Genomic DNA, 16,554 nt, shown 5'->3' with positions numbered 1-16,554 from the left:
TAAAACCAATGTACATTTTTCTATTTCTAGTAAATTTTCATTTGTAGTCAAACCCAAAGCAAGAAGCACTGCATTGTCAGCAAGTTTCATAATGCTTTGTTTGACACAACTCATTAGATTCCTTAACAGAGATAGAAGTTCTGAGGAAACAAACAAATAGCTCAAGACTCTGGAATTTCCTTTAAAATGGTTTATACTCTGCTATGACAATTTGGGAGAAACATAATTTACACTTCATGAATTGTCTTGCACATATACATTCCCTGACTTTCCATGACATTTTTCCATGATTTCCCTAACTTTTCCTGAAATGTTTTCATTTCCCTGACATTCCCTGATTTTTCAGAATGTGGGAACCAGGGTTGGCTAAAACCATGGTTTTTATTCAAATTGGAGAGAAAAAAATTGGTTTAAACCTGCTTTTTGGGGTATAAACCAGGTTTTTTGGTTTAAATAATTTGCTCTAAGGAATTATGTCACATATGGACAGAAATAAGTTTGTTTCACCTTGGTGTTAATATGCAACAACCGGGTTATGATGGAAGGGGTCACATAAAATTAAAGTGTAGTTCAAACAGTTTCTCGACTTACATCAGAAACAAATTGTCCTCTATTTGAACTCGAAACCGGAACTAATTAGCCACAAATGCGATACGTCTGCTAACTTACTCACGAAGGACTCCTGATATGTTGTACTGATCATTACATACTTTTAACTTAATTGCCTAATTGTCAAGAGTCGTTTGAGAAGGACACAGTTGCACAAGTGAAAACATTATACAGAATTAGACCTACATATGGACAATTTCAAAATACTGCAGAGTACAGAAGAACTACTTAAGTCCAAGTTAGTTCACTACGATTTTTATTAGTCCAAGTTAAAAGAAATACAACGACTTAATTTGCATATCAGTAAGAAAAGTGAATAAAGTTAAGAATTATTTGAGTCCACTTTAGCCCATTTATACATAAATAGATACCAAAGATACTTCTGATTTCAGTAAATGTCTCTCGTGGGGTTTGTATGACCCCCCCCCCAAAAGGACGGTATTTCTATGTATTTTATCAATAGTAAACATTATTAAAACGAAACAATATTTAGAATTTTTCTTTGATTGCAATTGCAGAACAATAATAATAATCTAAAAAAAAAAAAAAAAATCACAAAACAAACATTCATAAACTTATATAAAAAAGTTGTTTTTGTAGTATAATCTCTTTCAGTAATGAATGGGAAATTTAGGTCTGAATATAATACGAATAATATACGAGAGTGACACATGATAACCCACAAATGTGTGTTCATCAAGATTTTACGAACACTTACACTTTTACAAACTTTTTATTTTTTTTTGGGGGGGAGGAGGGTTAAACCAGTTTTTTTTTTAAACCAGCTGGTTTAAACCAAGGTTTAAATCAGCCAACCCTGGTGGGAACCCTGTGTATAGGAGACTGGGGTCGGTCGGTTGAGTTGAGCTGGTTTTAATTTAGCGTCCCTTTGAGCAGCGAGGCTATATGAGACGTGAACCTACTGATTAACGTGGAATCCGAACCACATGAGCGCCCTCCGGGAATCGAACCGGGTATCCCACGCTAAAGGCGCGTACGCTAATCGCTTAGCCACGAGGTAGCTCTTGGAGTCGGTCGGGATTAATAGGCGTAAGCCATCATTTTCTCTGAAGGTTTGAGGCATTGCATGGGCAATTAGGAAGAGAGAGCAATCACTGTCAACTCCATTGTACGCTTTCAGGTAAGACTTTTAAGATAGAATACATACTTATCCTACGACAGGTAAACCAAGAGGCGATATAGGCACTTGAGATACTGCACATGAAGCTATAGAATTACTTTATACATTAAAACAAATTCAGTTGTTTAGTTTATTTTTCCACACACGTATTTTGATTTCTTGACATGCATGTCCATGGCCTCACTACACAAACTTTTGAAGTTGAGCTTCTACAATTACATTTAAAGGAGACGAAATCCTTAGCTTGATGGGGATATGGAAATTGAATGTTTACACTCATAAAAGAAAGGATGCAGCCATTATTTACTAGCATTTGTACCCTATCTCTGTCAAATATCGTTCCTTTCTTAAGTCTTGTCAATCCTGACAATTGTCAACGAAAACTCTACATTCAATATATTAAAAAGAAAAAAATAAATAATATAAAAAAACGTAAAAAATTTAGAGGAGCAATACAGAGTATTATTTATGTATATTGATAAGATTACTTTCCAAGCTGCTTAGATTACAAAGTACTTTGCACTTCTCTTTTTTTTAAAAAATATGATCTATGTATTCTATTTGTAAGTATTTTTACATCACGCGTACTATTTCAAATTCCAGATGCTGAGTAATTTTCTTGAAACGTACTATACTTACCACTGATCCTTCAGAATATCTAAACATATTGCTCCTGTCACCGAAGAAATATTCGGATGCCAGATTTTTGTGATAAATCGAACCTGTCAACACAAAAAGAACATTTATTATATATTCTTGATCAATCCATGAATATATATGTAAACCTTTTTTAAGAATTTGATAATAGACAATTTTAGATATGTAGCTCATTTCAAAACCTATAGAAAAATGCTCAAAACAATGAAGTAATACTACAAATTACTACTCTAGGTACGTTTCAGCTGAAATCACCACGACGAGACATATTACTTGCATGACTGGTTCAGAAAAATTAGCATTTTACCAATTTATTCAGTTATAAAAGATTTTCCCAATCAATACTAGATGAAATGATAGAAACAACCACCCTTCAATGTTCGAATTTTTGAAAAAATGAAGTGAAATCTTTGAGTTTTACGTCCCGCGGTTATGCCGGTTAGGCTAAAGGAGACGATGATTATGAGTAATGAATGAAAATGGTGGAATGAAGAAAGTAGGAGGAAATGGGAGAACCCCGACGAAACCCACGCACACGGTGTTTGTCCACCACAAAGTTCACTTGGCGGGGACTGGGATCGAACCCAGGAGCCCAAGCACCAGAGGTGAATGCTCTACCACTGAGCCACCGCGGTCCTCACATTTTTAAAGTCTTCGGAACAATTTCAATTATTGACGCAAGGTTCTAGAACAGGTCCCCTTCCAGATCACAACCCACACCCCAAGTTAGGTGAATTACGACAAAGTAAACTATTTCAAACTATTAATAACCAAAATACCACTTGCACAAAAGAATTTCTTACAATAATAATTTACATTATAAAATAATAGTGGGGGCAGAGCCTCCACACACCCCAGATATATACTACTTTAGAATATACATTATTAGAAGAAGTCCTTCAATGCAAGTGGAATTTTGGTTAATTAATAATTTCAATTAACTTATTTTGTCGTACTTCACCCAACTTGGCCTCAAAGACAAAAGTAACCAGGAACAAAAATAACATCAAACAATACAAAACAATATAGCCTACCCATTGCGAACAAATGAATTTCAAAGAACACCACACTGTATGCCACAAAAATTTTGTAAACCCATAAAACCCACACACACATACAAACACAGAATCAAAAAACAGAACATTGAAAGAAACTACAAAATGTACACAAAACACACGAGGTGTAAAGCAATATACTGCAATATATAAATACTTCGATAGATTCACACAATACAATTACATATCACGTCTACCGCCAACGAACAATTCAACATCGACTCCGAATACGAACGAAACTGAATGGAATTTCGAATAAAATAAAAAGCAAACTAAAATAACATGTATGCATTTAAAATCGAAGAAATAATTAAAAACTTCATTCATCTAAAATTGCCAGTAATTAAAACATTATTATTACTTCATGGATAAATCAATAGGCCTACATATGACTAGTGTGGTTAAGTAAACAAACATAGTAGCGAACTGTTCAAAGATTGAAGTTAGAGTTCTTAGTTTCGGTAATAATAAAAGAGTCCAAAAACTGGAAGAAAAGGACAAAATAAGGAACCAAAACAAGGTATGTAATCAATATTTCATTACTTTTATAAAGGGGGACATGTGTTCTAGAAACTTCCCATTATTGATATTGCAACCTTCTCCAGACGAAAAAGGATGGTTAAGCCGTGCCATATACTATACTGCAATATTCTATGAACAAAAACGGATACACACTTCTACCAGATATAATTATACAACCTAATTCATCGTATGCTGCTACGAATCTGCAATAAGCACGAATTTCATTCAAATTTATTTCTAATTATTACTAGCGTTACTAAAATCAACATTGTTGTTGCAAGGTGCCCATTCAAAATTTTCGATGTTTGGAAAATCATACTCTTTCTCTCTCTCTCTCTCTCTCTCTCTCTCTCTATATATATATATATATATATATATATATATACCTAGTCTAGCCATAAATACTATTACAACAGTACCAGAGGCTGCATCGCTATTTGTTGTGAGTAGAAAGAGCGTACCTGGAGGTGGAAAGTGCTATTATGCATTGAGAGAGCTGCTGTAGACAAGGATACACGTAACCTGCATAGGGAGGATGGAATGGGATGACTACGAAAATAGGGTAAACAGTAATAGTGCTACACAAAGTTTGAAAACCAGCGAGTGAAATTTTTAACTCGCATGTTTGTGTACCTCATCATCCAGCGGTTCCTTAGTACTGGGTCTGTTCAGAATCGCCTGAGAGCTGGCCGATCACGAAGTGCAAGGACTCCAGAAGCTGTGAAAGGCGATGTGCGTGAGGAGAAATCCCATGGAGAAGCAGACAGTAATGGCCCGTGAGATGAACACCTTCTGACGCCACGTCTGATGGAGCAAAGGAAGCGTAAAAGTAAACGCCTGCTCCAGCGGTATGCGCAACATCAGCACAGACATATTCTGTTCATCGATGAGAAGTCGTTCACTATTGAAGAGTGTTTCAATCGTCAAAATAAGGTCTATGCGTCATCAGCTCAGGAAGCCAGGGACAAAGTTCCGAAAATCCAGAGAGCCCATCATCCCGCGTCCATCATGGTTTGGTGGGACTGCCACTCATCTTCATTTTTGTGAGAAATGAGTGAAAACTAGTGCCCGTGTGTACCAAATCACTATGCTGGAGCCTATAGCGAAGAACTTGACCATCACCCTTTTCAGAACACCAACATGAACTTTCCAGCACGACGGCCCCTGCTCACAAGGCAAAATCAACCCAGGAGGGCTGGTGAACAATGTGCCTGACTTCTATCCATTGAGAACTGACCCTCTAACAGCCCTGACCTTAACCCACTGGATTACAAGCTGTGGACAGTGCTTGAGGATATTGCCTGCAAGAAGCGTCATCCCACGGCTGCCAATTTGAAGCGCTCTTTACTGGCTGCAGTGGCGTCAATTCTTCTGGAGACAGTGCGTGCTGCCATAGACGAGTGGCCTTCCAGATTCCGAGTTGTGAGCGTCCTACGGCAGATATTTTGAAATATGATTGGTGCGAACTGTTGTCAGACCATGTATGCTCCACAGTATTTATGGCTAGGCTAGGTATACCTATATCTATCTATCTATCTATATAAGATAAACTAAGAACACTTTACATTTCTTAGTGCACACGTATATTCCACTAGATACTAGCTTCTCCCTTTCGCTGGATACTAATACTAACCTTAGGAGGATTAAATGGATATGTTTCTGGAACCTTAATTTCCAAAGTAAACACTCCTCCTTCATATGGCGTGTCGGGAGGACCCGCAATTTCACCTTTCAGTTCAGTATAACTATCATTTACTAATTCTACTTTTATAGCACACTTTGCCACCTGAAAAGAAACTTAAAAGTTTTAAACAATACACAGAGAAAAATTGTAAACACACATTTATATTCAATATCACAATTTAATAATACTGGCATCAAAACAATTTATCTATTCTTCAATAAATATGTTAATATTATTAAACAACATTAAAGTTTATTTCTTAAGAAATAAGTAGATAAATATCTGCACTTAAAAAAATATATCATATCTGACTGACAATATTATGTATCTACATACAGATACTATCCTTTGATCAACAATATTTCATTATTGGAGCTCAAAAGACATTGTGCTCCAGAGAACTGCACAAACATTACAGGGCATAAAATTAACATTACAAGTAAGAATAGTTTTACCTTGTATCTCGAATATTTGTGATTTTCTCATATAGTTTCAGTGTTTTCTGAAGTTTTATTCGGTGATGTCTAAAACCCACTAAACTGGCAGCATTGTTAAGGTTTGAAACTCTTCTGAGAGAAAAAGTAGACCTCACTCCTCAAAAAACACATTACCCCCCTAAAAAAAAAATCAATCCTCAAAAAACAATAGGTATTTTTCATTCCTGTTTGGAAAAATGCATGCCGTACAGTTAACTCTTAGTGGATGGACGTGTTTTCCCCAAAAGATTTCTAGGTTTTCCCGTGTTATATAAAAAATTCGTAGATAAAAATCATTTAAGTTACAGAGTGAAAAACTGCATGACCTGACCGGGACTCGAACTCGAAATCTTCGGCGTACCGAGCCGATGCGTTAACCACTACACTACCCAGTCCTCCTCAGAACAGGCACACACACTATCATTCTTGGAAGTAGATGTTCTTTCCTGTCGTGCTTGGACAATTCTGTGTCCACATTTACAACACTTCTGGTGGTTGTATTATCACTATATTATCGAAAGGAAGGAACAACCGATATTTTACACACAAATGACTTTAAGAGTGACTGAGTGTGTGACTGTTCTCGGGAAGGGCTGGATATCGTAGTGCTTCACGCATCGGCACGGTACGCTGAAAATCTCGGGTTCAACGCTGACGACAATCCTCCCCCCTCCTAAAATCAAGATAGAGATGAAGTCTTTTAGTTTTACGTCCCATGCTTATGCCGGCTACGCTAAAAGAGACGGTGATAAGAAATGAATGAAATGGTGTAAGAAAGTGGAAGGAAACGAGAGAACCCCGAGAAAACCCATGCACATGGTGTTTGTCCACCACAAAAGCTCACTTGACGCGAGCTAGGATCGAACCAAGGACCCCATGCACCAGAGGTGAACGCTCTACCACTGGGCTAAACTGAAGATAGGGCTGACCTATTATGAAAAAGGAGAGGTCATTCGGAAAGTTCTCTTTGCAGCAGGGAAGATGCTGATAGAATCTCTTAATTCTCGTAACTTTTATATCTATGATTTTTTTTCACCTTTTTATTCCTCTGAATAATGTTGGCAGTTCTAATGTGTGTGTGTGGTAATAGTAGTGTTCTGTATATACTTCATAAATCCATAAATATTTGGTAAAAATTCCACACAACCAGAAGATGATTTTCAAACCTATTATACAACAGTTTGTATTTATATTCATTCCTATCCAGGGTAATTCCATATCAATTCAACCCAGTGACTTAACCTCACCATCTCAGATTTTAATGAAATTTGGCACATAGATGCCCTCTAGACTCGCTTTAAGTTGATTTTTAAAGTATGAGGTAATAAGTATAGCCAGCAGATTACAAGTCGGTATGATATGTTTTAGACCCATTACTGTACTCTTCATGTTAGTGCTCATATTTATTCCCACAATTTAAAAAAAGCATTCGTTTATTTTTCAGCTAGGTACAGGGTATTAATGAAAACTATAGTTAGTTTTATTTTTTTTTTTCAATCATCCCAAATTCATATTTTGCCAGGTGCTTTACAACAATACTATCTATTCATGGAATTAATTTCGAAATTTTTAAAAAAATCTGATTTTGATTTTGGAAATAAAAATTTGTATTAGCCTATATGATGTTCTATACCACATGAAAGCGCGTGAAAAATGCTGTAAAATGACACCTCAACCAGCTCGCTAGCTCAATTAGGAGATCTGCAATTCCAGTTTCAAAATACAATGAACATGCTATTTTGGGCATATTTTCCCAAACTTTACATAGCCCTATCTTGAATACCGGTCGATATATAAAGTTGAAATTAGGTATTTTCCTTAGTATATGAATAGCATCCCTGTACAAACTTTCATGACAATATGAAGTGGTAAGGTAAATTTTCTTCTCAAATTGTGTTGATTTGACCTGGAATGGCTCTTCAATCTCATTCAGGTAATCTCTGTAGCTTAGACATGGAATAAATGTGTCACGTGGACGTGAAGGGATTAAATAACACCAATACTTATTAACACAATATTTACGAAGAAATTAAATGTCGACTAAAGCAGGGAATTCGTGTTATTATTCAGTGTAAAATCTCTTGTCGCGAATTCTGTCGAGGAATTTGAAAATTAAAAATATATAAAACGATACTCATGAGTAGAGATGCAAGGTCTCGGAAAAAACCGGCTTTTTTGGAAAAAAACTCGGTTTTTTCTGCTTCGCTTTTTTGCTTGGGAAATTTTGGGCTTTTTTCAAAATTCTGCTTTGAATTGATAAAGCAGACTTTGTTTCGCTTCTCTATAACACAAAAAGTCATTTAATTAGTGGTTGGTGCCGATAATAATATAAAACCTCGAAAATAAACCATGAATTTCGAAAAGATATTTCAAACAATTTTACTTCAACATTTTTACATTATGAATTCCAAAGGATTAACCAATGTATATAATAAAAAAAAAATAACACCCTATATACAAAAGCAAGCAGAGTTGGCAAGAACCATGGTTGTTTTTGAAAATGCCAAAAACCCGTTTTTTGGGGGGAGTTTAAACCAGTTTTTTTTGGGGGGGTTTAAATCAGGTTTTTTTTGGGTTTAGATATTTTGCTTTATGTATTTATATTACATATTGACAGAAATAAGTTTGCTTCGCCTTGGTGTTATTATGCAACAACGAGTTTATGCTGGAAGAGGTCCCATAAGCTTAAAGAAGTCCCTGTCAGTAAATTTCTTAAATTGAGAAACTCCCGCACTAGCCATCGGGAAAATCCCGTCACTATTTTAAATGTAAAAAATAACGGGAAAATCCTGTTATTGCTTTCCATGTAAAATTTAAAGGTCAACGTATGATAATCAGTACGCTAAAACTGAGGTATTAAATTACAAATTTAGTATGTAGATATCATTGAAAGTCCAATCCAAGCTAATGTTGGAAGCTACGTAGGCAATCGATAAATTTTGCCAATTTTTATTAATATATTTAAGCAACCTTGGCTTCTTTATAAAACAACAGGCATGCAGAAATATTCAATTTGGTTTCGCTTCGTATGTTTAGGCTTAACATCCTTACGTAATACCGAGGTTATCAAGGAGAAGACTTTCGCTTAAAGTGACATCCGAACCGCTACACATGAAAGAAGGGTTGTGGTTCGACCGAGAATTGAACATGGGACACCTTGATTAAGAGGTGAAAAGGAAATAAGACTAATGCAGATGGTTTGACATGTGGAAACGTCACCATGAAGTTCACACGATTCGCATTTTTGTTCTTTTTATTTTTTTGGTTTAAACCAGTTATTAAAAAAAAAAAAAAAAAAAAAAAAAAAAAAAAAAAAACAGCTGGTATGTACAAACGAGCCAACCCTAAAAGTAAAAACTTCTTTTAAAAAAATATACAAATAACTAGCAAAATTGTATGTAGTATTTTTATTTCAAAATATTCCAAACCCTCTTTTTGAAACAAAATAAAATTAAAATAAAATATAAGAGAAATACTTAGATTTATATGATACACTTAAAGGCTGCACATCTAGAACTTTTGCTTCTGTATATTCTTGAAATTCTACAGTTAAGTTTTATATAACCACCATCACGGTTTACCCAATTCTCAACTTTTCTGAATTTTTAACAAGAGGGATTCAACATATCATTACGGAACTCCCGCCCCCCTTACAAAAAAAAAAAAAAAAGGACTACGAAATATATTTAAACTAAATACAACTGCACAACAAACATGACTGAGTGGTTAGCTTTTGCGCTTCTATCGGGAAGTCCGGGATTCAACCCCGCATTCGATCATTCTGACAAAGCTTTTCTTCATTCCATCTGTGAATGTAGAAATAGTGCGTGTACTGGCCGACTAGGAGTGTAGAAGTTGGCCGATTTTCTTTCTTATTGTTTTTTTAAATCGTTATTATTACTAATTACCAGCAGTGACGGTTTTGCGAAGGTTAGGGGGTCGGTCTTTCGGACTGAAGCCTGTTCCCCAAAGTTGCGGAATGTCTAAAACGAACGAAATATCTATTAGTTATGCCTTTACTCATAAACTTTAAGTTCTCGTCAAATAAAAATTACAAATGTTTAGAAAAACTAAACATTAGTAAGAAAAACCCCTCCCAAAATACTTTTCTAAATTCGCCACTGATTCTCAGAATAAAATGATCTTCAAGGTTGTATCTGGAAGATTATTCCTAAACTTCAAGCACCTCCCAAATAAAATTAGGACTTTTTAGAAAACGAAACAATCAGAGAAACCTTCCCAAAGTACTTTTCTAAATCCGCTACTGATTATTTGTATAAATTGGTATTCAAAGTTGTATCCGGAAAATTATTGATAAATCATTGCACAACTACAGAATAACAGAGATGTGGAAGTACAGTTTGACGGACATATTGAAAAACGTATGCTTTGACGGATATAGGCTATAGAAAAACGTAAGTTTAACTTTTGTGCTAGAAGCTAGAGTACTAAGCTCTTAGAAATGAAACACGGATGACAAACTAAAATGATCTAGAGAAGGAAAAAATGTCGATAACTCAAAAGTTAAAATAAAGTTAAATAGCCTGTAAAATTGCCCTCAAATACTACATTCTTCATGTTAGCTTTAATTCGTAAAACATGTGCTCCATCCATCTTGATGGTGAATTACAGAGCTAAATATGGCATTTAGATCATGGAATTCTTATCTAACCATAGAATATACTATAAGAAAACTATTTAGATAGAAAAATCATGAAAATGAAAAAAGCCAAAATTTCCAAAATTCTCGTTTTTTTCCCAAAAAAGCCGGCTTTTTATGTGAAAAAAAAAAAACCATCGATTCAAAAAAGCCGGCTTTTTTGCATCTCCACTCATGAGAGAAGAATGTAGACTGAAAGCATTTGAGAACAAGATCCTGAGACGAATATTCGGACCCAAGAGGATCGGGAATGAGGAATGGCGAAAACTTCATAACGAGGAACTACATAATTTATACGGTTTACCAAACACTGTTAGGGTCATCAAATCTAGGAGACTCAGGTGGGCAGGTCATGTAGTCAGGATGGAAGAAGGTAGGAACGCTTTCAAAGTCTTAACTGGAAGACCAAACGGAAAACGACCATCAGAAAGACCTAGGTGCAAGTGGGACGACAATATTAAGATGGATCTCGCAGAGATAGGAATACTAAGTAGAAACTGAATCCAGTTGGCTAAGGACAGAAGTCAATGGAGAGCTTTTCTGAATGCAGCATTGAACCTCCAGGTTCCATAGGCCATAGAGTGAGTGAGTGAGTTATTAACGGTGTGATGCGCTGTGAGTGTTCCTGAAGATAGAAAGAAAGAAAAAAAAAAGAAAGAAAGAAAAACCGAATAGAGAAAGGGCTATTCGACAAGAAATTGAAAGCGCTGATTCAAGGATTATGAAAACTGTCTCTATAATGACGAAAACTAGTCACAACACACAATTTCTACAAAGAGCACTTTTTTTTATGTTTTTGTTGAAAATACACGAACGAATAAGAAGACAATGGGTCATTGAAACGTAGCTTCGTCTGTAGTAACCATTTGGGTGCTTTAGTGAGTATAATTTTATTTCTTAATTACTTACATATATCGTATCAGTCATTAAGTATTTCTTATTTTTACCACTGAAAAGGATTAGCAGTTTACTTCTCATTTGAGATACTACTTATTTAATGATAAATTTCATAATTTACGTATGAAGTGTTGAAATACAAAACGAACATAATATACTACACAAACCATAAGCTACAAATATGGAAATGGGAACGGACTCAATTTTCTGTTATCAATCTGAATATATCAGATTCAAGGACTGAATTCTGACGTCAAAAGCCGTTCATTTGAATCAGTTCCAAATTAAATGCAATTAAACTCCTCTTCCCCCTCCCCCTTCTTTTTTATTTCTAGTGACATAGCAACACGCTATCCTCTTATCTGTGAACTTTGATTTTTCGATCGCCACACACTAACATTCTTGAACAATATTTCGACACTCTTTTTTTTACATGTAAGCTCTCCAATATATAAAAAAATAAGCTTAAATTACAATAAATAGTCCTTTCCTCTCCCATGGGAACATAAGAGAATCCAATGACAGAATAGGAAATCTATGGAATGAATGGTAATCTCGATCACGCCAAAGAGAAGAACTGTAAGTCGTTTAATATTTAATTGATTTTTCTTTTAAAAATTGTTACTAACACATAATGAAATACTTTATTTGTATTTATCTAAAATCAATAATGCGAGGCTCGTGTACTAGACTTCGATTGGCATTTCATCTATCCTTTCGGGTATACATACGGTCACCTTGATTATATTTTTTTTTATTTCCCCTTCACCTTCACTAGTCAGCTACAACAAAATACAGGCCCTCTTGATATGTAATCAAAGCAGTGTACATTGTCATCAATCCTTTTTCCTTGCTTCGCTAGACCTCATTTGATACATAAGAATTTAGGAGCACACAAAATTTCGCAATTGAGACATTTTTTTTTTTTTCAATAATACAAAATTTGTATCTGCTCATTAATGTGGAATGCAGCAGGACTAAACATATTGTTGAGTATTATCGGTTATTGGAGGCAGATTATGACGAGTGGATAATTTTTTGTTTAACCCGTGGTAGGAGGAGAAAAAGATCTTACTAATCATTTCTCAAGCTTTGGGTATGTTTTACTGGAATGTTGCTGAGTAGGTTACCAGTTCCTAACCCTTTTAGGATTTCCACTTTCTGAGGTAAATTTTAGACCCTCAGTCAAACAGCCACTGCTTCCTTAGTATTTATTGTACAGCGGGGGACACTTCTAAATGGTACAGCCATATGAAGATTTACGGCTAAGGTGTACCATTTAGAAGTGCCCACCGCTGTACAATCATGGTTCATACCTCGTTTTTTTTTTTTTTTCTTTCTTCAGAATACATCCTTTCTAACGGTACTACTCGTTTGTCCTTATTATACGGGAAACGGGAAAACCGGGAGATTTTCGAAAAAAAGTTTTTTTCTCAAACCTCTTGCGTCCCTTTAGCCCGGGTCTAGGTTTACGCAGGGATCCGAAAATCAATTGAAAAATACGTATTATGTACACAAAGCGTGTAAATATTTCAACCTTATACCTTGAAAACAAAGAACGGATTTTTTTTTTTTAACAAAATCTGAAGGTGAGCTCCCTCCCTTCCTCTCTCTCTCTCTCTCTCTATATATATATATATATATATATATATATTCAAAAAATTTCCTACAACATTACTATTTATCATAGGATAATGGTTTATACCTCATTTTCAGAATAAAGCAACCTTCCAAAGGATACCACTTGCATGCCGATATCATGCACCAAAAACGGGAAATTAGGGAAAATTGGAGACCCTCTGGCCCGGGTCAGAGTTGACATAGACCTCTCAAAATCCCCTGAAAAATACTTAGAGGTATACACATGTGTGTATAAAATTTCAATGTGATGTCTTGAAAAATAAGGACGGGAGGATTTTTCAAAATTTGCCCGTAGGTCAAATATATATATATATATATATAAATTTATATACATAGGGTACATAATACAAAAATTTCCTGCAACATTACTCTATGGAGTAGGATCATGATTCATACGTTATTTTCTTCAGTATAACGTGTCCTTCTCAACGGTATCATTCAAACATCCAGATCATACACCTAAACTGAAAAATTCGGGAAGAATCACAATTTTTTCCTGAAAAAATAATCCTCTCGGAACATTTGCGCACCTCGGGTCCGGGTTCACATAAAGGTTAAAAGAAAAACAGAAATACTCCAAGGTGCACACAATGCGTATGCAAAATTTCATTCTGATATCTTGAAAACTAAGGACGTTAAAAAGTTTTGAAATTTGCCTTAGAAAAAAAGAATGTCACGCCCCTCCGTCCCCACTTGGCGCCGCCAAGTTGACCATCCGGTTCCCAAACGCGTCTATAGTGTTCTTTGCTCCATGCTTGACTTGATCAATAATATAATAATAAAAAACGGGTTAAATATGTGTTATATGAGTTTCATAAACGTTTAATACAACACTACGTTATGGTAACTTTTGTTACCATAAATTCTAAAACGGATAATCTGTCTTAATGTTAAGAAGAATGTCCGGACATTTTCTGGACATTTTACAAGTTTACTAATATTTATGTAATATACTTATGATATTATTAACTAGGTGACTTCAACCCCGAACCATTGATCAATTTTAAAAGCAACCACCATGAATACAAATAGCCTCGCTGCTGACGTCCCCGTTAAACATCCAGTAATTAATCAATCAATCAATGCAATATACACCACTAGAAGCCTCATGGCATACGCCAGAGGTTTTAGCCAAATTTATCACTCAACTTATGTGAGTGCAGGATAGCCTGAAAGAAATATACGCAACATTTAATCGAATTCTAATAATTTTCAAATCAGTTACGAAAGACAACAGTTCGTTGTCACATCTTGATATGCTCAAACTTTTGAGGCCCTTCATTCAATTTCAACCCAAAGTAGAAATCATTTGCAAAGTCCCAAGGCAAGGATCGTGGAGAATTTTACACAAGTTATCGCGAAACGAACACACACACACACATACGTATGTGTGCCGTGTCGAATCGCAGACTCGTTCATTACGCAATATTTAATTTATAGTTACATACACTGAAGAATCAATTAAGTTCATCTAGAAAAATCAAGGGATTTTTCTTTTGTTCTCAGGACACACAATATCAGTCTATATTAATTACTTGTGTCTCATATTATCATCATTACTGACATTTCATTCACCTTATACATTGCAGGCTCTTTAAGAGCCGAGCAAATCTGGAAAATAGGAGTAGTTTACAGATCAACTAGTTCTCACACTTTACCAGAAATATTCCAGTAAAATTATTGACTGCTTGCTGGATACTTATGAGGACGTGAGCAGCGAGGGAGTATTTGTCCCGGTCACGATAAGGTCAATACTTGACCCATTCAGTGGATATTCTGTGAAACTAAGGTACTCGACTAGAAAAACCTATCTTACTTTCTGGTTTGCAATTGCACGTTGCCCAACTAAGGTTATCGTATCTACTGAGGATTTCTAATCTTAATACTACCCGTTTCCCACTGATTTTTGCCTACGCGACACAAACCTGAATATGCAGATATTGATTTCATTTAAATACAAACAAAAAATATTTCCTTTTAAAGATACAAAATTTTATTTCTAAATAAAATCCTTCATTCTATGCTATCCCATAAAAAGAGTTTTCTACCTACGCAGACGCACGAATGTTTATGAAAAATAAAACTAAGATTACTCATATTTCAAAAGCGAAGAGGATGCTCCACTACTATTATGTAAATTAATTGTAAGAATGTTATAGAATATCGAACTGAGACTACCATTATGAATTGTAACCAAGGTAATATTTCATTATAATTAACATTTCTGATTCAGCGAAGTGAATTTGGATCATTTTTGTTTAGTTCGAGAAAAATTGTATACAGCATGCATAAATGTGAATGTATCATATCAAACACATCAAATGAACGTAAGTTCGTATAGTGCTTGTAATGCTAGTAGGTATCAGATTAGGCTCTCCCATATTTCTGTAGAGGTTACATGAAAACTTAGGTCTATTTTTCAACCGTTCACGTTCTTTTTTCTTTTTGTAACAATTTTTCAGTTTAGTCATGTGATAAGTATACTCAAACGTACTCATTTCCCTCTTCTAAATTTTCATATTGTTTAAAGAATCATATTAAACGTCCAACTGTCAGCTTTATTAAGATTTAACAGGGTTCCTACTGATCTGGAAAAATCTATTTTCCTGTGTTTTGGCAGAAAATTCCCTGACTTTGACAGGTGTAGGATGACTTTGACACATAAATATACGGAATAAATAACAGTGAATATTTATTCCATAGACAAATAATAATCAATTGCTCATACGTATATTCCACTTACTGCCCATAAATATCTGAGCAACATCCCATACTTTGATCATTAATGGTTGGCTAAGCTGAAATTGATGTACAATTAATGTTAGAAAAAATATGTTTTATAAAATTTCCTTGAGTTTCCCTCATTTCCAGTCTTTTCCCCTCAGTTTCCTGACCTGTACGAACCCTGTTTAAGTAAAAATACGATCCTTCAAAAATCTATGATAATTTAGAGGAACAAACTGAGTATCTTTTTTTTTTTTGAGTTTATTCATAAGACTGCTCTCCAAGTGGTCACTATTACAATAGTTACATCCAGCAGCTCCCTTGCCCACGCCCACTTCCATCCTCCTCCAGTTACAATGTTCTGGGTATAGCAGAAAACAAATTATCAGCCAAACAACTACTGCGAGCATTGGATTGCGCTAGTAAAATAAGTGGAGAATTGAATTATTGTATGTTACTTAATTATTGATACTAGGACATAAATAGGA

General features: G+C 35.1%; 2 protein-coding genes across 2 annotated transcripts in view; one reads left to right on the top strand and one right to left on the bottom strand.

Moving 5' to 3' along the window:
- Ubc4 (ubiquitin conjugating enzyme 4) overlaps positions 1–16,554 on the bottom strand; it is a 36,336-nt gene that overhangs the window by 18,044 nt on the left and 1,738 nt on the right. The window contains exons 2-3 of the mRNA XM_081727752.1: positions 5,618–5,770; positions 2,390–2,472 (exon numbers count right to left, since the gene is read on the bottom strand). Coding sequence (XP_081583878.1) covers positions 2,390–2,472; positions 5,618–5,770 — 236 coding nt within the window. The remainder of the gene's footprint in view (positions 1–2,389; positions 2,473–5,617; positions 5,771–16,554) is intronic.
- The window catches only part of Prps (phosphoribosyl pyrophosphate synthetase), a 93,752-nt gene continuing 89,353 nt past the window's right edge, over positions 12,156–16,554 (top strand). Inside the window, exon 1 of the mRNA XM_081727746.1 lies at positions 12,156–12,280. Coding sequence (XP_081583872.1) covers positions 12,244–12,280 — 37 coding nt within the window. The 5' untranslated portion in view covers positions 12,156–12,243. The remainder of the gene's footprint in view (positions 12,281–16,554) is intronic.

This window comes from Thermobia domestica, chromosome 10, assembly GCF_964235325.1.
Source record: "Thermobia domestica chromosome 10, izTheDome1.hap1.1, whole genome shotgun sequence".
In the NCBI taxonomy this organism is placed as follows: Eukaryota; Metazoa; Arthropoda; class Insecta; order Zygentoma; family Lepismatidae; genus Thermobia; species Thermobia domestica.
This window is presented reverse-complemented; position numbering and strand designations above follow the sequence as displayed.